This window comes from Dipodomys spectabilis, unplaced genomic scaffold, assembly GCF_019054845.1.
Source record: "Dipodomys spectabilis isolate Male_0828 unplaced genomic scaffold, ASM1905484v1 ptg000043l, whole genome shotgun sequence".
NCBI lineage: Eukaryota > Metazoa > Chordata > Mammalia > Rodentia > Heteromyidae > Dipodomys > Dipodomys spectabilis.
In genome coordinates, this window is record NW_024870720.1 from 30202932 (window position 1) to 30230393 (window position 27462).

At 41.9% G+C, this 27462-nt stretch overlaps 1 protein-coding gene across 1 annotated transcript; it reads left to right on the forward strand.

The window, feature by feature from the left end:
* Nucleotides 1-27442, forward strand: Art3 (ADP-ribosyltransferase 3 (inactive)). Its single transcript, XM_042678248.1, has 11 exons — nucleotides 1-84; nucleotides 1180-1257; nucleotides 7441-8152; nucleotides 17205-17237; nucleotides 18929-18961; nucleotides 19059-19088; nucleotides 21604-21636; nucleotides 22179-22211; nucleotides 23688-23720; nucleotides 24517-24549; nucleotides 27043-27442. Exons 2-11 carry the CDS (start codon nucleotides 1189-1191, stop codon nucleotides 27174-27176), a joined length of 1143 nt encoding a protein of 380 aa, XP_042534182.1. The 5' UTR covers nucleotides 1-84; nucleotides 1180-1188; the 3' UTR covers nucleotides 27177-27442.
* Nucleotides 27443-27462: the final 20 nt, after the last annotated feature.

Consider the following 27462-nt stretch of genomic DNA (forward strand, 5'->3'; position numbering starts at 1 on the left):
AAGACACTCTCACTGCAACTGAGCCGGGGAAATCAGTTTGAGGCCTAGCATCATTTAAACTTCCTTCCAAGGCACGAAAGCCAGGTAAACATTTCTAACTTTTTTGCGCTCAATACAGAAGTGAAGAGTTATCATACAGAGAAAACTCTGATCCATTGCCTGCTTGGCATGTACTGCCTGGTGACAGGTATCTACCAAATACGATATTCTGAGTATTGTTTAGAAAGGGAAGTTTTAATACAAAAGCGGTACTATCTTTTAATCTTCTGTGAAACAATCTGCTTCTAAAGAAAGATGGGAACCTGGGACTAAAAAGATAAAAAGAAAGACTTCCTCCATTTTCCTATGCTGTTCATTCCTACTTAATTATAATAAGGCAACTTGATTGGGGGTATGAACCAACCTGTTCCGTTCTCTAATTTAATTGGTTAATGACTGGGAAAGTGTTAGCCTCTAAGGTCCTCTTACCTTTCTGTTTACCCCTTACAGTATCGTAAATACTGGCTGAATGCTGGGCATTCTGCCAGTAGAGTTATATAATTTTGTTAGAATTGCTGCCTACTCATGTTCTTCTTATTCTCATTGCCACCTTCAGAAAGTCATGTTAGACACTTGTTTTACCTTTAAGCTCCTCTGGATCGTGCATGTTTGGGGAAGGGAGTCAGTCACCTTATATAACCTGAGTTGTACCACTCCCAGCCTCATCATCTCCTCCCTCCCAATCAAATGGGCATGATTGCATTTGCAAGGAAGGTAGACGAATGGAAGATGTGTGTGAAGAACTCTTAGAGAACTCCTAGAAACTGGGAGCTAAAGGTCCAAGTTGAGACTGTGTGCTTATAGTTTGATTGTATGGTTTCCTGAGGAACATTCATAGATAGGGAAACAGTGTATCTCCTAGCAACTCTAGTAGAAGAGTCTAGAGGAGTACAGAAATGGACAGAGTTCATTCTGAGCAGATCACCCAAGTTGTCTGGATTTGTATTTCCTTATCTCTGGATGGTTTAAACCTAATGGTTTAATGGCATTTGTAGTCATTAGCTACTTACAGATGGTCACTTCCTGACCATCAAAATGTCTGTCTATAATTAAAATATCTACAGTATCTTTGTTCCACTAAACTTCTTTAGTAAGTCTACTGAAATGGAGTTGGTTTTTTTTTTCCCCCTCTTCATTTAGAGGAGAAAAATGAAGATGTGCCGTTTTGAAATGGTCACCAAGCTGCTGGCAGCCTTGATTCTAATGGACATCTTCCAGGTAATGTTGAGAATGAGAAGCATGTGGCCTCTGGAATGAAAACTTGATATAACATTGCTGGGGCATCTGTGTGGAAATAGGAGAAGGTAGGATGGATAGGTAAATGGATGTGTTGCAAGTAGCTTCCCCTCCTCCATTTTACGTGTGTGTGTGTGTGTGTGTGTGTGTATGTGTGTGTGTGTGTGTATGCTATAGAAAGTTGAAAAATTAAAATTAAGCAAAGAAGACAGCAAAAATCATCCATAACATTTCTGAAAGACTGATATATTGTGATATATTGCCTTTTTGGCTTTTCTCTGTGTGTGTATATAATTTACAAAAAAAGTCTATGCCATACACAGTATATTTCTTACATTGCTTTGAAAGTTAATACTGTTATATGTCTCTACATGTTGGTACAAATAATGAATATATATATATATATATATATATTTCTTTTACAATTAAGGTAATGCTGCATTGCTTACATTTTTTTTGTATTAAGCCAATGATTCTGTTAAGTCTCATAGATTGTGTGTATAATTTTGTTTTTTATTTCCTCAAATACCAATACTGGTATTTGAACTCAGGGCCTTGAGTTTGCTAGACACTCTTATTACTTGAGCCATGTCCCCAGCTCTTTTTTGGCTTTGGTTATTTTTTTTTTGTCAATCATGGGGCTTGAACTCTGGGCCTGGGCACTGTCGCTGAGCTCTTCAGCTCAAGGCAAGCACTCTACCAATTGAGCCACAGTACTACTTCTGGTTTTCTGGTGGTTAATTGGATATAAGAGTCTCACAGACTTTCCTGCCTGGGCTGTCTTTGAACCATGATCCTCAGATCTCATCCTCCTGAGTAGCTAGGATTACAAGCATGAGCCACTGGCGCCCGGCTTTGGTTATTTTTCAAGTAAAGTCTTTTGTTTTTACCCTCAGACCTTGGTCTTCCCACTTCTTCCTCCCTGGAAGCTGGGTCCCTAGGTAGAATGCCACCATGTCTGCTTGTTCATTGAAATAGGAGGTGGGCTCTCCCCCCAACCTTTTATTTTGCCCCAGGGTGACTTTGAACCCTGGTCCTCACCATCTATACCTTGTGAGTAGCTGGGATTACAGGTCTGTGCCAGCACACCCAGTTCCTCATAGTTTTTTGTTTTTGTTTTTCCTGATACATACTTTATTAATTTGGGGTCTGGATTCATGATTCAAGTGGTAGAATACCCATTTGTCTGACAAGTTCCTGAATTTAAACCCTGTATCACAAAACAAAGGGTGAAGGGAGAAGGAAAAAGGAATTATGCTTTCCTTTTAACAATTTTAAACAATCTCTAATGTATTTTTATAATATGAAACAGGTATCACTTGGCTTTTAGGTGTTATATCACCACTATTTGTGCTCTGGTCAAGAGCCTTCTTTAAAATACCTTAAATTCTTAAAATGTTACCCATTTTTGAATTTGACATTTTGATCCTTTGTCTAGAGAATCATTGTGTGTTCTGTGGCTTGAACATTCTGTTTTGTTTAAGTTGCATTATAATTCGCATGCCATAAATTTCATCATTTTAAACTTAGATTCCATTCATTTTATGTATTCACTATGTTGTAAAACTATCACCACTATCTGTTTTCATAACATCATCATCCTGCAAAGAACCCCTTCACCTCTTGGTAGTCTGCTCTAATTCCCTTCTCTCCCCACTCCCTGGTAACCAGCAAGCTACTTTGTGTCTCATGGATTCACCTACTCTGGACATTTTATTTGAATGGAGTCTTGCAATGGATCTTCTTTTATATCTTTTTTTATATCTAGTTTCTTATGCTTAGCATGACATATTAGTGCTCATTCTTTTTACTGTTGCACAAAAATGGTACTGTCTGGCTGTACCACATTTCGTTTATCCATTCATCAATTGGGGGACACTTGGGTTACTTCCACTTTATGGCTATTGGAAAAAGTATTGCTAAGAAATTTGTGCAAAGGTTTTTGGGTGAGCATGGGTTTTCTTTTTTATTTATTATCATACATTAGCTGTACAGGGGAAGATTTCCACACATGTATATATTATATTCCAATCAGTCCTCCCTTCCACCAGGCTTCCTAATACAATTTCAGGAGGTTTTATTGGTCTCTTTTCATACTTGCAGACAATCTGTTTGGACAGTATCCATCCTCTTTCACCTTCATTAGCCCAGCTCCCTCTTGCTAGCTAGGACTTCACCTTCCTCCAGCAGAGCCGGCTTCTCCCCCCTCTCAGAGCCTTGTTGCTTCAAGCTCTTTATGCTGGTTTCATCAGTAGTTGCAGTGGATCTCAAAATTACTAATCCTCTTTCTTTTTCCCTTTCTCCTTCAGGCATAATTTTTCTTTCATCATTTTTTTTTACAATTACAGACATATCAAGGGGAAGAATGTAAGCATTATTTGATAGCATTACACAGTAATTCACTCATATATGTAGGAAATATATAGTTAAGGGAAAATAGATGAGCTGAGGTTATGCTTTCCATTCCGTGGTGACAGAATTACTCATTATTGTGAACATAAGTTGAAACTCTCTTTGTTACAGACCTAGAGTAACTTTATGATTACCTTTTCTGAGCTACTGCCAAAGTGTTTTCTGTGGTGTTATACAACGTATTGGGATTTTCTGCAGCCTGTGTTACTCATTATTTTCCTGGGTTTTGTTTGTGTGTTCTTTTGCAGTACTGGTAGGATTTCATGCTTGTTACATAAGTGCTCTACCACTTGAGCCATACCCTAGTCATTTTTTTTTAATTTTAGACCAAGTCTTGTGGGGGTTTTGTTGTTGTTCTTTGGTTGCTTCTCCCCACCCCCACAGGCTAGCCTGAGACAACGATTCCCTCCTTACCTTTGTTTCCCAGTTAGCTGGGATTACATGTGTGGACTGTTAGTGAGAGGGATCTCTCTGACCTTTTCCCCTGAGCTGGCCTCAAACCACATTGCCCCAGTCTCTCACCTTCCAAGCAGCATCATACAGGCGCATGCCACCATGTGGCATAGGCCATAGTTTTGTTCAAGTATCTAAGTGGCCATGAAGTGGTGCTTCTTTATGGCTTTAATTTGCATTTGCAGTCTTCTTTTTGCAAAACAATTTTAGTGTATTTGTTTTATTAATGTTTTGTGATACTTAAGTAATTTCCACGTATTTTTAATTACATATCTGGCAAGTTGGATTTCATCAATCCTCAGTGGATAAATCAAAGGAAGAAAAGAATAATCAGCTTGTTCCTCTATACTTTTGTACCTGTTTTACTAGCAACCATTCAGCTGTTTCTGAATAGTGAGTTTTATCACTGTTCAAGGAACATACTGTTCAGAACACACAATCAGCAGTGGTATCTGGCCAGAAAAATTTGACGTCTAAAATTAGACATGTGGATGCTAGTTTAAAGCATAAGGAAAAGTTCGAAACATACCAGATTAACTCTTAATATGATGTGAGGGATGTGAGAAATGGTTTCAGGGTCTGATATCTTATCAAGTCTTAAAGATAAATCAGGCATTGGTGCCAAGCTGAACTCTGGTACATTCTGTGCTGCAGTGGAAGGTGAATTTCTTGACTCTGAGACAGCAGTGATTTGATCCCCTGAAGCTCAAATTCCCATGTGGAGAATTTGACCTACAAACCCAGGAGTACAGGGATCTCAGTGATTTCCCTAACACAATACTCTGTGGCTATTCAACAAGACAACTTATAATTCTGTCCCAGGTTCCCAGTGGTATTCATAATTATCTAATGTTCCATGAGGGTTTAGTAATGTATATTAGCATATATTACTTTTATAAGGGGTCTCATTGTGATATTTATACACTTGTTTTAACCAAACTCATCTCCTCTATTAGTTTTTCACATTTTAATGGGTTTCCTTATTTTATACATGCATATAAAGTACTCTTAGGAAGACAAAATTATGCTCTATTAAAAGTGCTATTATAAGCCGGGCACTGGTGGCTTACCCCTGTTATCCTAGCTACTCAGAAGGGTGAGATCTGAGCATCACGGTTCAAAGCCAGCTCAGGCAGGAAAGTCCGTGGTGTGGCTCATGGTAGAGCATTTGCCTTGAGCTAAAGAGCTAGGGGACAGCACCCAGGCCTAGAGTTCAAGCTCCATGACTGACAAAAAAAAAAAAATGCTATGTAAGTGACAGTGGTCTTCATCATTAGAAACGTGAAGATGCTCTTAAAAGCAACAGAACATTTTGGTTCTGAGGACAAGAGCTTAGCAGCAAGACTGACCAGAGTCAAGTCCCAATTCCATATAAGACTCAGTCTCTCTGGGTCTTAGTTTCCTCATATGTATTATTTTCCAATGGTTGTACAAAGGAGTTTCAGTTTAAAATGTCCGTTAATGTGTACAATGTGTCTTGATCAAAGTCATTTCTTCCATCATTCTCCAGTTTCCTCATTAAAAAAAAAATGGCTGCCAGGCACTGGTGGCTGTAATTCTAGCTACTTAGGAAGTTGAGATCCAAGGATCATGCTTCAAAGTCAGACCAGGCAGGAAAGTCTATGAGATTCTTATCTCCTTTTAACCATCAAAAGGCCAGAAGTGGAGCTCTGGATCAAGTGGTAGAGCATCAGCTTAGAGCACAAAAGCTCAGAGACAGTGCCTAGGCTCTGAGTTCAAGCCTTAGGACCGGTACACACACATTAACAGTGGCAGTGGCTAATGATACTACCTATCTCACAGACTTTCCATGAATATTAACTGGCTGGGATATGGAAAGAATTCTGATAATGCTTGCCTAGGACTCACAAATGGGGTGCCTACAGAGGATGGGTGAGAAGGAGTATCTGGTAATACTTTGCAAATGAAGAGATGGTGTTAGGGACTGCATTGCCATGCTAGATCCAAAGGACCTTTGGTTGGGCATTCACATGGATGTATTAAGTAGGTAGTTAATATATAGACCTGGCAATTTTAAGACAGGTCAGAGGATTTAGATGATATGAAAGCATATGCATAAATTGCTCAGGGATAGAGTTGAAAATTAGAAAACAAGTGGCCTTGAGAAATGCTAACATTGGGCTGAGAATGTGGCTTAGCGGTAGAGTGCTTGCTTAGCATGCATGAAGCCCTGGGTTTAATTACTCAGCACCACATACACAGAAAAAACCAGAGATGGCACTGTGGTTCAAGTGGTAGGGTGCTAGCCTTCAGCAAAAGAAGCTCAGAGAGCATACCAAGGCCCTGAGTTCAAGCCCCAGGACTGGCAAAAAGAGAGAGAGAGAGAATGAGGGAAGAGAGAGAGAGAGAGAGAGAGAGAGAGAGAGAGAGAGAGAAATGCCAACATTTAGTGGCCAGCTGTAATACGCTGGACACGCAAAGGGACCTAAGAAGAAAAGCCTTTCCTGGGAGCTCCATGGATGGAGGAATGGGGTCAGCGGCAGAGGCAGGATGGGGAAGGTTGAGATGAACGTGGAAAATGATGTAGAGATGGCAAGGATAGATATTTCCTTCAAGAAGTTTGATTTTTAGGGAGAGAAGGAATAGTAGGGAAATGATACTGGTTTACTTTAAAAGAATTTTTGCCCCTCCCCCTTGCACATTACCTCCCCCCCACCCCCACCCCCAGACTAAAAGAATAATTACTGAAGGCTCCAAGCTGGTGCTGCCTGGAGAGCTTATGGTTTTAGAGGATGAAAGTGTCGATTGCTTGTTTCGGAATGTTTGGATTGGTGGGCCTTGGTCACCTGCTTATACTCAGAAATACCAAGAATAAACTCTACCCCAGCTATATGGCTAAAGGAGGGCGCATTCTCAAACATAAAAGATGCTTTTGTGATTAGGTATTTATTTGTCATGTACAGTATTCACACACAATATTTTACATTATCCTCCCAGTCTTGTGGGCTTGCGGTCATCGAGTTGAGGATATTGTTCAAAGCTAGGAGGGCCACTAAGTACTTCAATTTGCTCTACACCACAGAGTTAAGATAAAAGAGTTATAGGAACAACCCTCCACAAACCTGTCGTTCATTGACATTTACTCTTTTTTATAAATGTCATAGCTGAGAAGAGTTATCAGTAGCCATGGAACATACTTCATCAAAATTATATCCAAAGTTGGTTAAAGTAAGGAGAGATTCTCTGCTGGGGAAGAGAGGGTAGGGCTAATAACACGAGAGAAAATTATATGCACTAAATATCTTATTTTAAGAGTATTACTTTCCTTTTCTTTTGAAGGTGAAGGTTGAGATGTTAGACATGGCTGACAATGCATTTGATGATGAATACCTGAAATGTTCTAACAGGATGGAAATGAAATACGTCCCCCAACTGCTGGAGGAGGAGAAAGCAAACCATCAGCTCTTCCAGGCTGCGTGGGAAAATGGCAAAACCAAATGGGAAGCCCTGAAGACTCAGGTCTCTGTCCCTAGGAGTTTTAAGGATAACCATGGGATAGCCTTAGTGGCATACATTTCTGCAGCTCAAGAACAAACTCCCTTTTATCATCTGTTCAACAAAGCTGTGGAGATAGCTGGGAAATCTCGGAAAGAGTATATCTATGACTTCCAGTTCAAAGCTTTTCATTTCTACCTGACCAGAGCACTGCAGTTGCTGCGAAGGCGCTGTGAAGAGAGTTACAAAGCCGTGGTGTACGCATCAAGTCCGGACACCACCTTTACCTCTGCTGCTCTACACCAAGCCAGACTGGGCAACTTCACGCTGGCATATTCAGCCAAACCTCAGGCAGCTAATGACCAGTACGTTGTGCTAACCATCCATACATGCTTTGGAGTTGCCGTGGAGAAATTTGTGGATAAAAAAAGTGAAAGAATTGTTTTAATACCGTTGAATGAGGTTTTTCAAGTGTCACAAGAAGGGACTGGAAAGAATCTTATCCTTCAAAGCACAAACAAGACCTGCAGCCATTATGAGTGCTCATTTCTAGGTGGTAAGTGTATCTGTGTCTCGCTCTCTGGGAGGGCAGGAGTTGGGGTGGGACCCAGGAAGGGGTCAGGTAAAAGAGAGAGGTGTTTGAAAGAGAAATGAGGCAGTTTCCATACTCCCCTGTTGCGTGTGGTTAGCCATCACATCGTACTAAAAGTATGAATAAAACTTAAAAAAAATCAAACAGCACTGTCATAGGGCAGTAGTTTTCAAACAGGCAAGTTTATCCTGCAGGGTCTTTTGGCTGTGGTCTGGAAGAAAGAGGAAACATTGTTCCAACTGGGGAGTAGGTGGGATTGCTATTGCATATAATGGGTAGAGTCAGCTAAGCCCCACCCACAAAGAGAGCAAATAATTATCTAGCCCTAATTGTCAATACTGCTGGTGTGGACAAACTGTAGGTTTATGATGTAAGGTTTATGATATATAATTTATTATGAAATGTAACAGTCCCTGCCCCATCTATCTCCGGCTTTGTCTCCTCCATGGTGTCCATTTTTAATTATTTTATTTTTTCAAGTATTAACTGAGTGAATCGCATGCTTCACTCAGCATTCAGTTGTGTATTTTAAAAAATTAAACATGTCTCTTGAATCCCCACTAAAGGACCTATTTTGTCCTCATGTTCCATGTTTCTGATAAGAAGCCTTCATTGCTTTCCTCCTCAACAGAAAACCTGACTGATCGTTTTCATCAGTGTAGAGCTAGACTATCTAATTCAGTGGCTCATCTCCATCATCAGTAAATCAGGCTCTTCCTGTCTTCCTGTTCCTCCAGTGTTGGATTGTGGGTTCATGCAACAGTATGAACTGTTGCCTGTCTAGGATCAGTCCACTTCTAGAGCAAAAAAGTGGGTGATAGACAGAGCTACCAATTTAGTAAAAAGTAAAGTCTACTAAAGGCTTTTGAGAAAAAGCTTTAAGAGCAAAGTTTCTTGGTCACTCATAGCTACAAGAAAGTCTTGGGAAGGCAAGGGATAATTAATTAGCTTGTTAGCTTTCAAGTGTACAGGAAGCAGAAGAGAATTAGAAATGGCTATTATGGGACCAGGCATGGTGGCACATGCCCATCATACCAGAACTCAGGAGGTAGAGTCAGGAGAAGGAACAAGGGCAGCCTGAGATACATAAGGAGCTCCTCCTCAAAAGAAGATGAGGAGTAAGGCGAGGAGAGCGAGAGGAAGGAAATGATTGTTAGGTCAGTTTATTCAATATATTTGACAACTACCATCCTCTTTCCTAACATATGCATCCCCCCCACCCCCACCCCACTTCTCCCAGTGGAGTCAAGACCAATCAGCTAAACCAAGAGCTGTTTGCCATGCTTAAGTACCTCTTTCTCCCAGGGTTAGTTAGTTTTGTTTCTTTCTTTGGCTTTGTATATCCTATAATTAATTTACCTCAAAGACCTTTGACAGAAATCTCATAATACATTTAAATAAATCAGATTGCCTCTTGTCCCTCATTTTCGTTCTTCTCTTTTCCTGCTCCCATTCTCCCCTGAATGTACCCCGTACCCCTCCCGGGCTGCTCCTAACATGCAACTCTGCAAAATATCCTGAGATCTCTCCACACTACCACTCGGAGACTTGTTCTCCCTTGTGAAAGATCCCGTGTCTTGGATTTGTACCTCTGTCTTCCATTACTATTTTGTACTGGCAAAAGTACAAAAGTACTGGCAGCAGGGAGGGTCTGCAGACGTTTTCTCAGAAATGGTACATTGGGGAAACTTTTCTAAGGCTGAAAATCTACTTTTAAGCCTGAATGATAGTTTTTGTAGATTTGCACTTCTGTTTTAGAAATTATTTTTCTTTGGAATTTGAAAGATGTCCCTTGAGTGATTTCTGCATTCTGGAGCTGTTGTTAAAAGTACATCTCTATTCTAGTCACTAAACTTTTCAGTGACACCTGTTATGGGAATTTTTTGTTGTTTTGTTTTATGGTGCTAGGGATCAAACCTAGGGCCTTGTACATTCTAGAAAAGCAGTTCGCCATTGAGCTACATCCACTAGCCCAAGACTTGTTCTTTTCTTCTGGAAGGTTTAGGATGTTTTGTTTAGTCCCAAAGGTATAACACCCAAAGGTTTTATGTCTTGATGTATGTGAGTAAAGGGTTAATCAAATCTCTTTCTCTTAGGGAAATGGCCTTCTGTTGATCTATCATGGTTTCCTCTATAATTTGCAGCGGTGTAACCATCAACACTGTTGAGAGTAAACAAAATGCTAGATTGGTAAAGAGCATCTGAGCTGGGAGGATTATGAATGAACTATAAATACTTGGGGTGGGGAGAGCTGTAGTTTTAGGTTTTCCTGAGTGTGGTGCTGTGTGTCCAGGTCAGCTACAGGGAGATGAATAGGACTCTTGGACCAATTCAGTTCTGTAATGTCTAGACCATTAAACTAGGGAGGCTCCTGCATCCTTAAATAATCTTATTTCCTTGTAACTGAGATGTTAGGGGGTGTGGGGAAGAATACTTGAATATTCCTAAAGGATTGTGAGGACTTGTGTTGACCTGTGTCTGGGGTTGTCCTGCTTCAGACACTATGCTGTGTTCACTATCTTCATTCTTCTCTAAAACTCAGCAAACTGGTGAGGAGTTAGCCTTGGGAGTATGGTTGGATAGCTGAACCCAAATCTGTTGTTGCTGGGTCAAGCAGTGATCCCTTGTGTTGGCCTCAGAGAGATACTGGATGGATAGGCTTTTCTGCCTTGACTGTGTGCCTGAAGTACTGTGAGAAAACAATAGTAGGGAAGTGCTGGGGAGCCTTCAGCCCGCTGGGGCTGCGGCTGGGGCTGGGGCTGGGGCTGGGGCTGGGGCTGGGGCTGGGGCTGGGGCTGGGGCTGGGGTTGGGGCTGGGGCTGGGGCTGGGGCTGGGGCTGGGGCTGGGGCTGGGACTGGGGCTGGGGCTGGGGCTGGCCATCTAGGTGCAGAGGAGGGCAATCTTTAAGGAAGCACTCACTCTCAGGGTCTTATTCCACCTGCACTTGAATGATCTTTCTTTCCTTCTTTTTTTTTTTCTGTCAGTCATGGGCCTGAACTCTGGGCCTGGGCTCTGTCCCTCAGCTCTTCAGCTCAAGGCTGGTGCTCTACCACTTGAGCCACAGCACCACTGCTGGCTTTTTCTGCTTATGTGGTGCTGAGGAATTGAACCCAGGGCCTCATGCATGCAAGGCAAGCACTCTACCACTGAGCCACCTTCCCAGCCCCTTGAATGATCTTAAGAGTTAGCACCTCCTTAAATTTTATGCCTCCTTAGTCTCGCTTTAGTCCTACATTTTAATAGCATTTAAGTGACTCCTCACGGAGGCTGAGGGTGGAAACACACTTTGTTTTTGTATCTAGGCACAGTCTTACCAGGTAACTCAGGCTGGCCAAGAACTTGCCATGTAGCCCAGGCTGACCTTTAAACTTGTGATCCTCTTGCCTGTGCTTCAGAGTATGAGATTACATGTGTGTATCATCATGACTGGCTGGAATGGGTAAGTTAATGTTGAAAGGACCAACCAACTACTTATTGGACTTGATCCAAACCAAGCCCACTAGAGCCAGCCAATTAATTAATTAGCTCACAGGAACTAATTGTAGGCACCCATCTTCTTTCAAGTTTCTCTTAAATAACAGTAGCTCAAAAATTGGCCAAAGCCCAATTACATATTCCCCATCTCCTTATTGGAGGGCTATGTTCCAAGAACCCCAGGATTCCTGAATCCAAATCCTATATGTACTATATATTTCCCTATACATACATACATGTGATGCCAAAGTTTAACTTCCAAGTTAGATGAATAAGATACTAAAAACAAGCCAGGCATTGGTGGGTCACGCCTGTAATCTTAGCTACTCAGGAGGCTGAGATCTCAAGATTGCGGTTCAAAGCCAGCCCGGGGCAGCAAAGTCCATGAGACTCTTATCGCCAATAAACCACTAGAAAACCAGAAGTGGTGCTGTAGCTCAAGTGGTAGAGCGTTAACCTTGAGCTGAAGAGCTGAGGGACAGTGCCCAGGCCCAGAGTTAAAGCCCATGACCAAAAAAACAAAATAAAATAAAAACAACTGATAATTATAACAATATGCTCTATTGGACATTATGTGAAGGCTTTCTTTCTCTTGGAAGATGGTTTGATCACAGATAACTGAGACCACAGGTAGTGGAGATGGCATCACAGGAAGTCAGGGCAGCCATTAACCTCGCCAAGAGAAGAACTCATACAAGATGTGAAATGTAGTAAGTGAGACAGAAAAAGGCTGCCCAAAGTAACAACACTCTTCATTGCTAGGTCCACTTGGAAAAACGGCCCCTTCTCCTTTGTTCTCCCTCTGTGCACAATTTGGTCCTCTCTAGAAGTCTCTGCCCAGCACCTGTAACCCAGGAAACTGGTGCCTGGGGGCAGTGGGAGGTCCCCTAGACTCTGAGGACACTGCTTCCTCTGAGGTCACTTCCACACCCGCTGTGGCCGCATCTCCTCCTGCCCTCTCCCTATAGAACCTTTTGTCCCTGCTGGAAGTTGCCCCTCTGCACACCTCCATCTGGTGTGGTCTGGCTGGTTCTGTTCTTACAATGAAGTCTTGTCTACCTGAACAGCCACATGGAGGTCTCCTTTCTCCAAACCTTACACCCATGAGAGTATGGGGGCAGGGTGAGCAAGGAGCAGGCTCCCCTCAGGTAATAGAGCACCACTTCAGTTCAATTTGTGCGAGGACATCAGTTACCTGGTGAGCTATCTCAGGGATGGGGGCCTCCTATTCCTGAGGCCTGGGAACTTGATTCCATGTGTTCTTAAAGGAGTGGGACACAATTTGCAGTGAAGTTTGTAGAAAAGAGAAAGTGCACCCCAGCAGCAGATAAAGATGCTGAGAATGAAGTGCAAAGCTTTAGTTCCTCTCCTTTTATGGAGGGATCAAAACAGAGGAGTGGAGCTGGGTGAAGCTCACACGTGTAATCTTGTAATGTAGCATCTCCCGAGACTAAGATCTGAGGATCTCTGTTCCAAACCAGCTCTGATAGGATAGGAAAGTCCCTGAGACTCTTATTTCCTGTTAATCATCACAAAGCTGGAAGGGCATCTGTGGGCTCAAGTGGTAGAGTGCTGTCCTTGGACAATAAAGCTCAGAGACTGCCCAGGCCTAGAGTTCAAGCCCCAGGATTGACATCAAAATAAGAAACAAAAATCAGAAGGGCAGGTCATTGGGTGGGGTTGGGCAGTGATTTGTTTCTGCACATGCCCAATTTTGTCAGGTTTACTGGTAATGGTGGAGAGTACATTTTGTTTATTGCCCTGCAGGGACCCTGTGCACTCTGCCTCCCTCAGGAGCGCTAGTGGCCCTGTGTGGTGGAAATCAGCAAAAACTACAAGCTCAGGTTCCGCCCCCCTCCACCCAATGTTAACTTTCACTAGTCTATCTTAAGCAGAAACCAAGTTGTAGAAATGACAGAAACTATCTCTTTGTATGCTCCAGGGAGGCATTGGTTAGATAAAAGTCCTGGGTACATTGGGGCTGGGAAGGTGGCTCAGTGGTAGAGCGCTTGCCTTGCATGCATGAGGCCCTGGGTTCGATTCCTCAGCACCACATAAGCAAAAAGAGAAAAGCTGGAAGTGGTGCTGTGGCTCAAGTGGTAGAGTGCTAGCCTTGGGGTGAAGAGCTGAGGGACAGCGCCCAGGCCCAGAGTTCAGGCTCCACAACCGGCCTCCCCCCCCCCCCCCCCAAAAAAAAAGTCCTGAGTACAAAGGACAGCACTGGTGCCTACTTGATGGGCTGCAGTGGGCAGTGAAACCCACAGACTGTATCTGTGCGTAGAATAAAAGAGATGCAGCCATTAGATTGATTCTGAGCCAGGGCTCAGACCCACATGGAGTTAATACGCTTTCACTAATGCAAGGGGAAAGGAAATGGCCAGAGGCTACACAGCAGCTAAATGTTCAGACTAACCACAAAGGGAGACTTTGTGGTTAGTCTGTTGATGAGCACTGACCAAATCAGCCTCTGCCCTACAGTATGTTGATTGAAGCTGTGGAACTGGAATTTATTTATATGGAATTTAACTGTAGCCTGGAGTCCTCTGCTGGCACCTACAGGTAACTAAGGGGAATGCAGGGTCCAAGCTGTCTTTCTGGGGATCAGCAATAACATGTGAACCAACCCTTAGAGAGTCCCTGTGTTCCATGCCTAGCACAACAACAGAACTGTTTAAGGTGGCTAGTCTTCGGGATTCAATCAGAATCGTGTTCCCTAGAGTAGTATGTAACTATGCTTCTGGATGAGAAAAGAGAGTTTCTAAAAGGGGTACTTTTGTTTGTTTGTGTGTGCGCATGTGTGCAAATGTGTGCCAGTCCCAGCGTTTAAACTCAGGGCCTGGATACAGACCCTGAGCTTTTTTGCTCAAGGCTGTATACTCTATGAATTAAGCTGCAGCTTCACTGGTGGGTTTTTTGTGGTGTTAATTGGAGATAAGATTCTCACAAACTTTCCTGCCAGAGCTGGCTTTGAATTGTGATCCTTAGATCTCAGCTTCCTGAGTAGCTAGGATTAAAGGCATAAGCCACCAGAACCTGGCTCTAAGTAAAATTTGCTGCAGGCTAACCAGATTTGAAATTATTTTTCTAGAAAACCTGAAAAAGGTAGAATATCAGCTGTATAATCAAGCTAAACTCCTTGTAAAAATGGCTCACTTGGGCTGGGAATGTGGCTCAGTGGTAGAGTACTTGTCTAGTATGCATGAAGCCTTGAGTTCAATTCCTCAGAACCACATAAACAGAAAAATCCAGAAGTGGTGCTGTGGTAGAGTGCTAGCCTTAAGCTGAAGAGCTCAGGAACAGCACCCAGGTGCAAAGTTCAAGCCCCATGACCAGCAAGATAAATAAATGATAAAGATAAATGATAAAAATAAATGAATAAAAGATTCACTGAAAAACCAACTGGATTAGGAGAACTGTGAATGAATTACAAATTCCTACTGGAGTCCCTGTACTCTACCCTATAATGCAAATATGACAGGTTTATCAGACTTGTAAGCAGAGAGAGTGAAGCACATGATTTCCTGAATTCATTTTGAAGTGGGAGGCCAGTCCTGGGACTTGAACTCAAGGTCTGGGCATTGTCCCTGAGTTTCTTTGTTCTCAAGGCTAGGGCTCTATCACTTGAACCACAGCACCACTTCTGCCTTTTTTCCGAGTAGTTTATTGGAGGTAAGAGTCTCATAGCCTTTCCTACCTGGACTGGTTTCAAACCACAATCCTCAGATCTCAGCCTTCTAAGTATTTAGGATTCCAGGCATGAGCTACTTACTGAGGCCTGGATTGAATTCATCATTTTAATGAAGAGGATGGATATAGACACCTCTGTTTCTATAGGGAGGAGCAGGCTGTGTAACACTCTTATATATCTTACCCAGGGGAGGAGGAAGTAAGAATGCTTTCTAGTTGAAAAGCAGTCTTGTTAGAAAGGAGCTGCCTCTGGACCTAGCTAGAGGCTGTGTCTGCCACTTTGTTGAGTTTATTGAGGCTTCCTGAGCAAGCTTTCTGCTAAGCCATCAAAAGGGCAAAAGATGCTAAACCTATGGGGCTACCAAGATTTCTTTTTTTCTTTTTCATTTTCTTTTTGTGGTGCCAGTCCTGGGGCTTGAACTCAGGGCCTGGGTGCTGTCCCTGAGCTTCTTTTGCTCTACCACTTGATCCAAAGCTCCACTTCAGGCCCTTTTGGTAGTTTTAATAGAGATAAGAGTCTCACAGACCTTACTGCCTGGATTGCTTTCGAACTGTGATCTTTAAGTCTCAGCCTCCTCAGTAGATAGGATTACAATCCTGAGCCACCAGCACCTAGCTAAGATTTCTTTCTTTTAAGTCTGCTCTCAGACCCTGAGAGCTTACTAAATATATGTATCTTTATTGGTTCTGACAGACACCCATTGGCATTTCCTAGGAGAAGCAGTTTCTGTACTGTTGTCTGAAACTGTCTAGACATCAGTCTGCATAGCAAAGACAGAAAGTGACATGCCAACCCCACTGGGAATCAGTGCCTCGACAATTTAGAAGGCTTTATTGGTTCTTTATATTCATAGGAAATATTTTACTTTCCCTGTTCCCCCAAACACCTTCTGAGTACCCATTTACTGAGGTTTCTTTATGCCTCCTTCATTTATAGTTGTGCATTTCAAAACTATTTACCATCCATCCTATAATTTCTTCTTTTGAGAAGCATCAGCCCGTCTTCTAGGGTGTTCAAGTTGATTGAATCAGATGTGAATACATTAACTTTTTCTTTTTTTGTTGGTTGCCTAGGTGCTATCCTTCAGCATTTTAGCTCTAAGTGAGCACTCTACCACTTGAGCCACAGCGCCACTTCCGGTTTTTTGGTGGTTAATTGGAGATAAGAGTCTCACAGACTTTCCTGCCTGGGCTGGCTTTGAACTTTGATCCTCAGATCTCAGCCTCTTGAGTAGCTAGGATTACAGGCCTAAGCCACCATCACCTAACACATTAACACATTATCTTTGATAATCTCCGTTACTTCGTTAATTGACTTTAGATTTCAAGCATATCTATAAAATATCTTCTTAGTAACACCTAGATGAGTGTGAGGAGTGGTTGTAGTGTAGACAAATAACTAGTCTTTAAATTGTATTAGTCATGTGTTATCACATAACAGATTACTCTGAAATTTAGCAACTTAAAACATTTATTATCTTACAGTTGCTGTGGGTCAGAAATTAAAGTCCAGCTTAGATGGGTCAGCTTAAAAGGGTCCTTTGAGAAAGTCACTTTCTCATAAAACTGCAGTCATCTTAGTTAGAAAAGATACGCTTTGTAGCTGTTTCCGTGGATACAAAGAAAAGGCGGTATGTATTTTATCAAAAGTCATACACTATTTGGTGGCTGGATGAATTTTTAAAAAGTATTTTTTTCCTGAAATTTGTATTCCACTAAGTTATGAGTCTGATACTAGTCTGATACTAGTCTGATACTAGTCTGAGTTGGCAGATTCAATTAACAGTAAGCACAGATTAATTAAAATTTTTTACTAGACTATATTGTATCTAAAGTTTTATCTTTATGTTTCAGGACTAAAAAGTGAAAGTTGTCTCAAGAATCCAGGTAAAATATACTTTCAGCAATTATCTCTGTAGCGCTAATGGGAATCTTCTCAGTGTTATTGATTCGGAGAGGGGCCACCATTGTACTCTTCTACTGTCAGCCACCATTGTTTCAAGGGTAAATTTTGCTTTTGCTTCTGTACCCAAGTCATCCTCCTTCCTCTGGAAAGCTAACACTCAGGAGGTAAGAGTCAGTGGAGAGGAAATGAAGTTTATTCAAGGGCTGTACCCTCAGAAAATGGGTCGGGGCAGTGGGTAAAGCTATTATCTCAGAGCCTCATCTTAAGGGACTCAGGTATGTGAAGGGCCTTTTTATTTTATCTTTTTACTTTAATTTTTTAATTATCTTTAAGTAGTTGTACAAAGGGTTTCCATTCAACATGTCTGTTTATAAGTACAATTCCTCTTGATCAATATCGCCCCTCCCATCATCCTCCTGTCCTAGCCCCACCTACCCCTCAAGTTACATACATTGAATATTAAAACTGTGAAGGAGCTCTTACAGGGAAGAAAGAGGGTAGCAGAGTTACCATCTCCCCCACTGACTGGGGGCCTGCTGCATAGCCTTCAGATAGCCTATCTTAGTTTTTGAAGCCAGCCTAGAGAAAAGCATTACTTCTTGCAGAATAAACATTATACCACTTCTAATGAAGGAACAGAATCAGAAAATCCGCGGCCCACACATTGTTGTTATTTAAAGACCACCAGACTTTCTGGGTTTGAAAACTAAAGATTACAAATTAGCAGGTTCTGGAAGCAGTGTATCTCTAATTTCCAGTCCTGCAGTAGCTGACTCTAGTAGTGTCTCCGTCATAATTTTTTTTTTTATGTCGGTCATGGGGTCTGAACTCTGGGCCTGGGCGCTGTCCCTCAGCTCTTCAGCTCAAGGCTAGTGCTCTACCACTGGAGCCACAGCGCCACTTCCGGCTTTTTCTGCTTATGTAGTGCTGAGGAATCAAATCCAGAACCTCATGTATGCAAGGCAAGCACTCTACCACTGAGCCACCTTCCCAGAGATAATAACTTTTTTTTTTTTTTGGTTGATCATGGGGCTTTAACTCTGGTCCTGGGTGCTGTCCCTCAGCTCTTCAGCTCAAGGTTAGCACTCTACCTCTTGAGCCACAGCACCACTTCCGTTTTTGTTTTTGTTTTAAAATAGAATTCACAATGTTAGGTAATAACTGTAAGGATCAGTTTGCAAAGGTGCCTAATTGAGATAGAATAAGGTGGCTACGTTACCATTACTATTCTCCAGTGGAGAATTCTGCCTATGCATACTCCCCCGGAACCCCTTCCTGTGGTTATTCATAGTTATTCACTCAAACACTGCAAAGTCCCAGGTATGCAGAAAACATATCATCACTCTCACGATAGCCCACAGTACAGGAGGGTAATCCTACCTTTAAACAAGCTGTAATCCTAGCTACTCAGAAGGTTGAGAGGTGAGGATCATGGTTCAAAGCTGGCCCAAGTAGGAAAGTCCATGCAACTATGGCTTAAGTGGTAGAATGCTACCATTGAGCACAAATGCTCAAGGACAGTACCCAGACCCTGAGTTCAAGCTTTAGGACCAGTACACATGCATACAACACACACACACACACACACACACACACACACACACACACACACACACACACACGACCCACATGACATAGTAGCATGTAATGAAAACAAATATTTGTTTTTCAGATGATATTCAACCCATCTATGTCTACATCCCTGGTCAGTATGCTGTTAATTAAAAAATGAATCTTTTCTAGTTGTTTCGCAAATATATAATAAAGCAGTAATGTGATAAATATGTTTGTTTGTACCTTAGGTGAGGAAAGCCAGACGCTTGAAGATGAGGGTAAGACATTTTCTTAAATTCTAGGGATTTGCATTTAGTAGGAACAGTTAGGCCTGTCATGGTAGTTTGCTATAAAAGACAAAATTCCTTATCAGCAGCTCTATGTCTTCTCTAACAATCTTTAAGTCATCTAAGAAAACAGATTGACTGTTCCACAAACTTTTGTGACCTATCGTGCAAACCAGAGCATAACAAATAATGTGGTGTTTTCCTAAATTAAAGTGGTTCTGTGTATTTATGTCTGCCTCCAGCAATCTGAATAACAGATACTATTAACACTATTATTTAGTACCTTCCAAAGTATATTTCAAATTATAATTCACCTCAAAGTTTCTATTTTTTAGTATAATTCAAATGTCCTTAAGTATGCTGAGACAGAAACATTTTCATAAATGACTGGTGTAATTATTGGGAAAACTCCTTTTTCTTTTTATCTATGGTATGGGCACGGGATGAAAGCCAGGCCTGCTCATGCTCAGCAAAAGCTCTATTCTCACCCCTAGTACAAATTTTTCTCAAGGGCATGTGTCACCAACTTTAAAAATTTGTATACCACTGGGTACTGGTGGCTCACGCCTGTAATCCTAGCTACTCAGGAGGCTGAGATCTGTGGATCGCAGTTCAGACCGGCCTGGGAAGGAAAGTTCATGAGACTCTTACCTCCAATTAACCACCAGAAAACTGGGAGTGGTGCTGTGGCTCAAGTGGTAGAGCTGGAGAGCTGAGGGACAGCGCCCAGGCCCAGAGTTTGAGCCCCCTACAAGGAAATTAAGATATAAACAAATATTTATGCATAAAAAGTTTTATCACAGTGTTCGTTACACACTAGCAGCATTTTAGAAATAACTTTAGTGTTTAACAGCTGGATAGTGCTAAATTGTATTTACATTATATAATACTAAATTCAAAAAATTAAGTTTTGCAAACATTTAAAGAAAATAGGAGCTGTGGTGTAGCTCAGTGTTTAGAGTGTCATTTTATCCCTGCCATTTCTCAGGGCTTTCTGAGATTTCCACTATTAAAAGCCAAGTATAAAGTTAGATTACAGTTATATATATTATATAGTTAGATTATAGAGGGTTGGGAAGGTGGCTCAGTGGTAGAGTACTTGCCTTGCATGCATGAGGCCCTGGGTTCGATTCCTCAGCACCACATAAGCAAAAAGAAAAAAGCCAGAACTGGCGCTGTGGCTCAAGTGGTAGAGCGCTAGACTTGAGCTGAAGAGCTGAGGGACAGCACCCAGGCTCAGAGTTCAGGCCCCATGACCAGACCTAAAAAAAAAAAGTTAGATTTATAGATTATAGATTAACCTCAGCACAGGAAACCTCACAGACATGACTGACAGTGTGATAGCTCTTCCCCCATTCCATGGGTGGTGGTACATGGCCATTCTCAGTTGGTGGAGTGATTTGTCTGGTTAATTGATAATGAAGGAGACTCTGGCAGGCTATTTACAAAAAAAGAATTAGATTAGCAATGAGCCAGGGCTTAATGTCATAATCTGAAACTGAGTTGGAGAAAGACATGACGATTCTTAGGACTAAGAATGCTACTGAGCCACCAGTGTTTGTGAATTAAGCTGAGTCAGAGGGCTCGACATATTGTTTCTGTTTTCCATTTGATGCACCAAGCATTTTTTTTTTTTTGGGGGGGGGGGGGAGGTCCAGTCTTGGGGCCTGAACTCTGGGCCTGGGCGCTGTCCCTCAGCTCTTCAGCTCAAGGCTAGCACTCTACCACTTGAGCCACAGCGCCACTTCTGGCTTTTTTCTTTTTGCTTATGTGGTGCTGAGGAATCGAACCCAGGGCCTCAGGCATGCAAGGCAAGCGCTCTACCACTGAGCCACCTTTCCAGCCCTGCACCAAGCATTTTTATGTAGTAGTTCCTTTAATCCTCACTTATAAGCCTACAGGTTGTTTCTTTAGCATAAATAAGTTTATATGGACTGAGTACTGCTGGGTGCTCATGGCTCACGCATGTAATCCTAGCTACTCAGGAGGCTGAGATCTGAGGATCATGGTTCAAAGCCAAACTGGGCAAGAAAATCTTACCTCCAATAAACTACTTTAAAAAAAAAAAAAGGTGAAGCTGTGGCTTAAGTAGTAGAGTGTTAGACTTGAGATGAAGAAGCAAGAAGCCCAGAGACAGTGCCCAGACCCTGGATTCAAACCCTAGGACAGAAAAAAAAAAAAAAAAAAAAAGGACTGAGTAGCCTAGAGCTAATAGCAGTGATGACAATGGAGTTTAACCAAACACAGATGTCACCCCAGGCCTGTTGCCTTTAGACCCTATTCAAGGGCTGCCTCATGAAGATAAGGCTGCTGGAGGTACGGGCCAGATCACTGATGCGCTTCCAGTCTAGTTAAGGAGTTGGAAGATGATAAGTCTGGATTGTGTTTTGTTGTTGCTGTCTGTCTTCTATTTTTCTGAAGTGGGAACCTGGGAAGTATCAAGAGGAGTGTAAGCAGGATAAGATAACGGATTAACACTGATTAATTGTATGTTTTCTGTCTTTAGATAAGAAAAGTCTTGAATCTACCGAAGCACCTGGTAAGAAAGCTTTTCCTTGAGTCTCTGAGCCCCACATGAGCATGAGTGTACTTGGCATTGAAGAGAATATTGTCAAGAAACAACCTTCCCTGTTACGTCCCTTATCCTGTGGGGCAATCTCCAGAAAGATTTAGCTGAGGAAGAGTGTGGAGAGTGTTCCATTCCCGTGCAGCCTCGTAGGCAGGAAGTTGGCCTGGGGGGCGGGGAGGCATGGCTGGGGGCCAGGAAGCGGTGGAGCAGCACCCTCCCCTTTCTGTGTGTAAAGATGCTCAGCAGGAACCTCAGTGCTCTGCACAGCTATTGGCTTCAGTGTCTCCAGGTCACACAACAGTATTGGCATAGCATGGGCACAGGGCAGGGCTGTGGCAGAAAACTCCTCTGAGCACCATGAGGGTTGATGGAGCCAGAAGTTTTCGATCAGAACTTCTGCAAACTGCCATGTTCAGTGGGACATGTATGTCTTGAGCTCATTATATAAGAATTTAAAATTTGTACTTAACCAGCGCAAACTTCAAGTCATCGAACATTTCTTTATTATTTAGGAATGACAGTTGCAGAACCTTTTCCACTACCTGGTAAGCAATGGTAGGCGGCGGGGGGGAAGATTCAAAATGTACAGATAGGTGTCACTGTCAGACAAGCGAGGAGCCTCAGAACTGTGCTCACCACCGCATCAGGCAGTGAAGCACCCACATCTCTTAACTTGGCCATGTGCACCACAACAGAGTTAATCTACCTTTACTATATGACTGGAAAAATGGCTGTTTTTAAAAGCTAGGGCTGGAGCTGAGGGCAGGCCACTGGAAGGCCTTAAGCTTGTGTGGCCAGAGCAACTGAGCAGTGACTCCAGGCAGCTCCTCAGATGAACCATAGAACTCAGCTTACAGGTGTGTGTGGGCGGGGGGGGGGGGGAGCTCCCCAAATTTATTTTCTTCCTGATACAAGAGAAGTATGAAAGACAAAAAATATGAATATTCACCAGAGCTCTGGTTAGTGATGACAGTTTTTTTTTTGGGGGGGGGGTTGGCCTCAGAATTGTCTTTCAAATGTGGTCTGCACTTGTTATATTTATCTCATGGGAGTATCTGAAGGAATATAAAATAGCAAACTTTGAGGTGTGTGAGCCCCAATCTAGTGCTTACAATCATTTCTCCTCAGTTCATGTAGTCAAAAAGTGAAAGTAATTTTGTGTAGCTCTTATTAAGTATGGGAATGATCATCTGTTAAATCAGATTTTTCATAACTAGAAATCTAAATTACTTCCATGCCCATTGGGCTGAGCATTGCTTGGCATTGCTGTCTGTGGAAATTGCATGCTGTGTGCACAACCAGCATAGTGACAACAGTTTAATGAACCAATTCTTTTACTCTCACCCAGAGTCGTATGCGTGGCTGCATTTGGCCACGGCTTCTCTATCTTTTGTGATACTGGGGTTTGAACTCAGGACCTTGCCCTGGCTAGACAGGTGTTCTACGTCCTGGCCACAGCTTGAAAGTTATGATACTGATTGACATCCCATGTTTGCCTTCTGGACCCGAGTGTGCAAGTGTGTGTAGTGGGAGTCTCTAGGGTTGCCTGTGGGGGTGAACATGGGCTGTGTAGGCTGCTTCAGTAGTCTCTTCTATGCACTTTGCTATGGCTCTTTGTTACTTCACTTCTGTGACTCTGCTTCTCCATATATCAAATGAAGGTATTGGTCTTTTTTATTATTATTGTTGTTGTTGTTAAGTAGTTGTACGAAGGGGTAACAATGCCTTATGAAGTTGTGAGTACAGTGCTTCTTGGTCAGTGTCACCCCTTCCATTCTTGTCCACTATGTCCCCCCTCCAGTTCCTACCATCAAGTTGACACAGTTAAGTTTCTACATAATATGCATTGAGTATAATGACATTTGCTAACCCTTCCTCCTCTAGTCATGTGCCCATCCCCCAATTCTGTCTTTTAAGACTAGTTAAGAAACTAATCAAATAAAGTACCTTAGAGAAGGAACAGTAGTAAAATAATTAATGGTGGCTGACATTATTAATTAACAATCTTTTTTCCCATTTAGGAATAAAAGTGGTCCATCCAGATGAAAAACCTGGTAATAAATCCTTTGTTGGCACATGGGGTTCTAAGTCCTTTGCCCTTATCGTTCAGTTAGTGCAGGTGGAAGGGGCCTGGGGAGGATGTCTAAGCTGTACCATTTCTTATGTCTCAGGCTGCATGTTGGAGAGGAAAATACTGAGAACTCATTTCAGCATTAGCAGTGGGCTGCTAATATTAAGGCTCTCTGGGCCAAGTAAAGTGCTTGACTAGAAATGAGCAGTTGCTGTCCAGCTGTGCTGGTCTTCTAGAATGAGGCAGGAGGCTTCCTAGGCTGAGCTGTAGCTGGGAGGGAATATCATCATTAGAAAGTAAGACTGAGATCTACAAAACATCCTAATGTTGGGCCAGCCATGCAATGACTGGACACTTCGCAACCAATACACACCTAGGTTAGCTCAAGCTGTGCTGTATAGTGCCCTCTTCTGTGCAGTGCAGGCTATTTTAACGTGTTAGAATAATGTTCAAGATCCCATTTTATCCAATGAAACACTGTCCTTGCCACTTCGGAGATGAGGACGTAGCACATAGGAAGATTAAGAAATTTGTAAGGGACTAGAAAGAGACAACCAGAACTCAAACATTCCAAGTGTTGTTCACTTTCTGTCACATAACTTGTTTTTCATCCAGATTTTGTTAGATACATCTTTATCCCAGGCTCCTAGAATTGGCATTTGGCTTTAAAGCCAAGAGTGGGTCTGCTCCTCAGGCCATTCAGATTCTTTAAGCAGGTCTCTTTTTCTGGATAAGTAGATGCATAATGCAGTTAACTCTGAATCTCTTTGTATTTTTAGGAGACAGAAGTCAAATAAACATCGACAATCCTAGTAAGAAATATTTCTTCATTTGATAAGTGTTTCTGCAATATAGAAAAGGTGAAAATTGTAACTTTTCCTCAACAAGAGAAAGTTACAAGGGTTTAAGGAATAATAATGAGTATAATGACATGCTCAAATGTTTACATGCATGTTTGTGATATAGGTAACTTGCTTGATTTTGTTTCATAATGATTTTTTAATTTTTTTCAGTATGTAGACTATACTGTTCAGCACAGTGGTTCTCAATCCTTTCAATCAGAAAATCCTTTCAAAATAGCAAATATTTTTATGATGCCTTTATAGATTATCCTGAGATCAGGTCTATAGATAAGACATACCTGTACCATATAGTCAGTATGTCCTGACTACAATTTATGACAAAAATGACAATGTCAATATAAAAATATTTATACTGACTCAGTGAAGTAGATGCTTACATTTACTTATGTAAATACATTTGGATTTAAAATTGGAAGATACGCTATACAAGAAATATAAGTATATCAAAGCAAAGAAAAACAGGGAACAGCAGGTAACATGCTCAATGCTTATTAAAACTCTCAGAGGCTGGGTATTCTGACTCATGCCTGTAATCCCAGCTATCCAGGAGGTAAAGACTAATAGGGTAGGCATAAGTAGGATTGCAGTCCACACTTAAAGGGCAGAGAGTGTGGCTTGGTAATAGAGCAGTTTCTGGCTAATATGAAGCCCAGGGGTTAAGCCTCAGTTCTTCCCCCTCCCAAAAAAGAAGAAAAACCGTTATCAGAGAATACTATGTATTTATGTTTTAAGTATAATTTTATTATTAAGATAGTATACAGAGGGATTACCATTTATTTTTACTTTATTTTGTTGGTCATAAGGCTTGAACTTAGGGCCTGGGCACTGTCCCTGAGCTTTTTTCACTGTAGACTAGTGCTCTACTACTTTGAGCCACAGCTCTACTTCAGTTTTCTGGTGGTTTATTTGGAGATAAGTCTCGGACTTCCTGCCTAAGCTGGCTTTGAACCACAATCTTCAAATCTCAGCTAGGATTACAGATGTGAGCCACTGGCATCTGGCCCATTTTATTTGTTGTGCTACTCCTGAGACTAAAACTCAAAGCCTGGGTACCTGAGCTTCTTTGCTCAAGGTTAGAACTCTGCCACTTGAACCACAGCTTTACTTCTGGCATGTTTTGTTTTGTGGTTAACTGAAGTCACTCTTTCCTGCCTGAGCTGTTTTCATACTGAAATTCTCAGATCTCAGCCTCCTTAATAGCTGGGATTACAGGTATGAGCCACCAGTGGCCAACTTAGAAAATACTTTTTATATGTGATGCTGCTTGTAAGGTCATTAAAGTGTGGCTTCATGTATTGAAAGCTGCACAGGAAGCAGTCTGGGCTTTCATTGTGCAGGACTGTCTGGAGCATTCAGGATATGTAGCCTTCTATCTCCACTCTTGTTGCAATTGAAATTTAAAAAAAAAATTTTTTTAGGAATGGTGGCACTGTAATCCAAAATACTGAAGAGACTGGGGTAGGATTGCAAACTTGAGGCCAGACCCTTATTAAAAAGGGGGAGAAAAGGCTGAGGATGTTGGCGCAGTAGCTTAGCTCTTGCCTAATAAGGCTGTCCCCAGTACTGCAAAGTAAACAAAATTCCTTTGACAGTTGTCCAAATTGTCTGTATCAACTTGAGAACCACTGGTCTGTAGTAACATACTAACAGCAATGCATGTGTATCTACCCATCCATTTCTGTCTCTGCATGTAACTGCATGTTTATGTAACTATGCGTCAAGTAAGTTGCTATGAAGGTGCCTATAAAATGTACTGGCTATTCTCTTGGTTTCACTTAGGAACTATGACTGGTTATCCTATGCAGAGAAACCTCTAGTAGCCAACTCTTGTAATACTTAAACACAAACCATAGTTACAAACCAGGGTGTTAGGTGTAAAGCAGATGATCCTATAGGTGGTCTCCACTGCTCCACTTTACTAGCTAAGATGAAAGGGAAGCAGCTTCTCCACAGGTATGTGTGTAGCAAACTGTTCCATCAGCTTGTAGGACACCTGTATACAGACAGCTGTTTGAATATGCCTGTGTCTTCTTTGAAATAGAAAACATAGACTTGATGGAAAATTGAAATTGAAAATTCTTAAGATATTTTAGAGAACTTGAACTGCTGGTACATCATGTAGAAATCTGGAGGATAAAGGTTCAAAGCCAGCCTGACTGTCTCCAGAATAACTAGCAAAGGTCAGAGTCCCAGGAGAGCAAGTGTAAGGCCAAGTTTTCAAACCCTACTATTGCTAATTAGAAAAAAAGTCTTGGCCAGAGGTTTCAATGCCTAGGGAATCCAAGGTAAAAGCCAGAATAGCATGTCCTTATAAGATGAAAATGTACTCTGAAATCTGTAATAAGCCAAAATCTCTGCCTCCCCTGTTGTTTCGGGATATATGGCATAGGTAGACAGTACTTGATGGCAGAAATGATCAGTGACTGTGTGTTCTCATTACAGCAGCTGCAGGTCCAGTTCCTGTTCCAAGTCCCAAAAGCCATCCCTCTGCATCCTCCGGCAAAATGCTCCTTCCGTTTGGGACAGTCGTCATTTTACTCAGCGCTTCTGCTGTCAATGAGCTCATTTCCCCATAGTTCGATGGTTTTTTTTTTCGTTTTTGTTTTTTGTGGGGTTGTTTTTTGTTTTGTTTTTTGGTCTTACTCTTTATTTGAAATACACTAAGGGATCCCAGTGGAGGTCAATAGGAATGATGTGTTTTTCACTTGTTGGCCAAAGTCACTTCATAAACTGAGAACTGTACAATTTATTTTGTCATTCTGTAAGTTAGTCTGGCATCACAAAATTAATTTTTCATTTATTTCTATATTAATCTTAAGATTGAAAAAGCCCAAACTGTATACTTTTGATTGGATTCAATAA

Bases quoted from the DNA above. Each gene is read 5' to 3' on its own strand.
- Art3 (XM_042678248.1), top strand. From the start codon at position 1,189: ATGAAGATGTGCCGTTTTGAAATGGTCACCAAGCTGCTGGCAGCCTTG. The intron at 19,089-21,603 runs GTAAGACATTTT...TTCTGTCTTTAG, and splicing joins CCAGACGCTTGAAGATGAGG to ATAAGAAAAGTCTTGAATCT. The intron at 24,550-27,042 runs GTAAGAAATATT...TTCTCATTACAG, and splicing joins AATAAACATCGACAATCCTA to CAGCTGCAGGTCCAGTTCCT.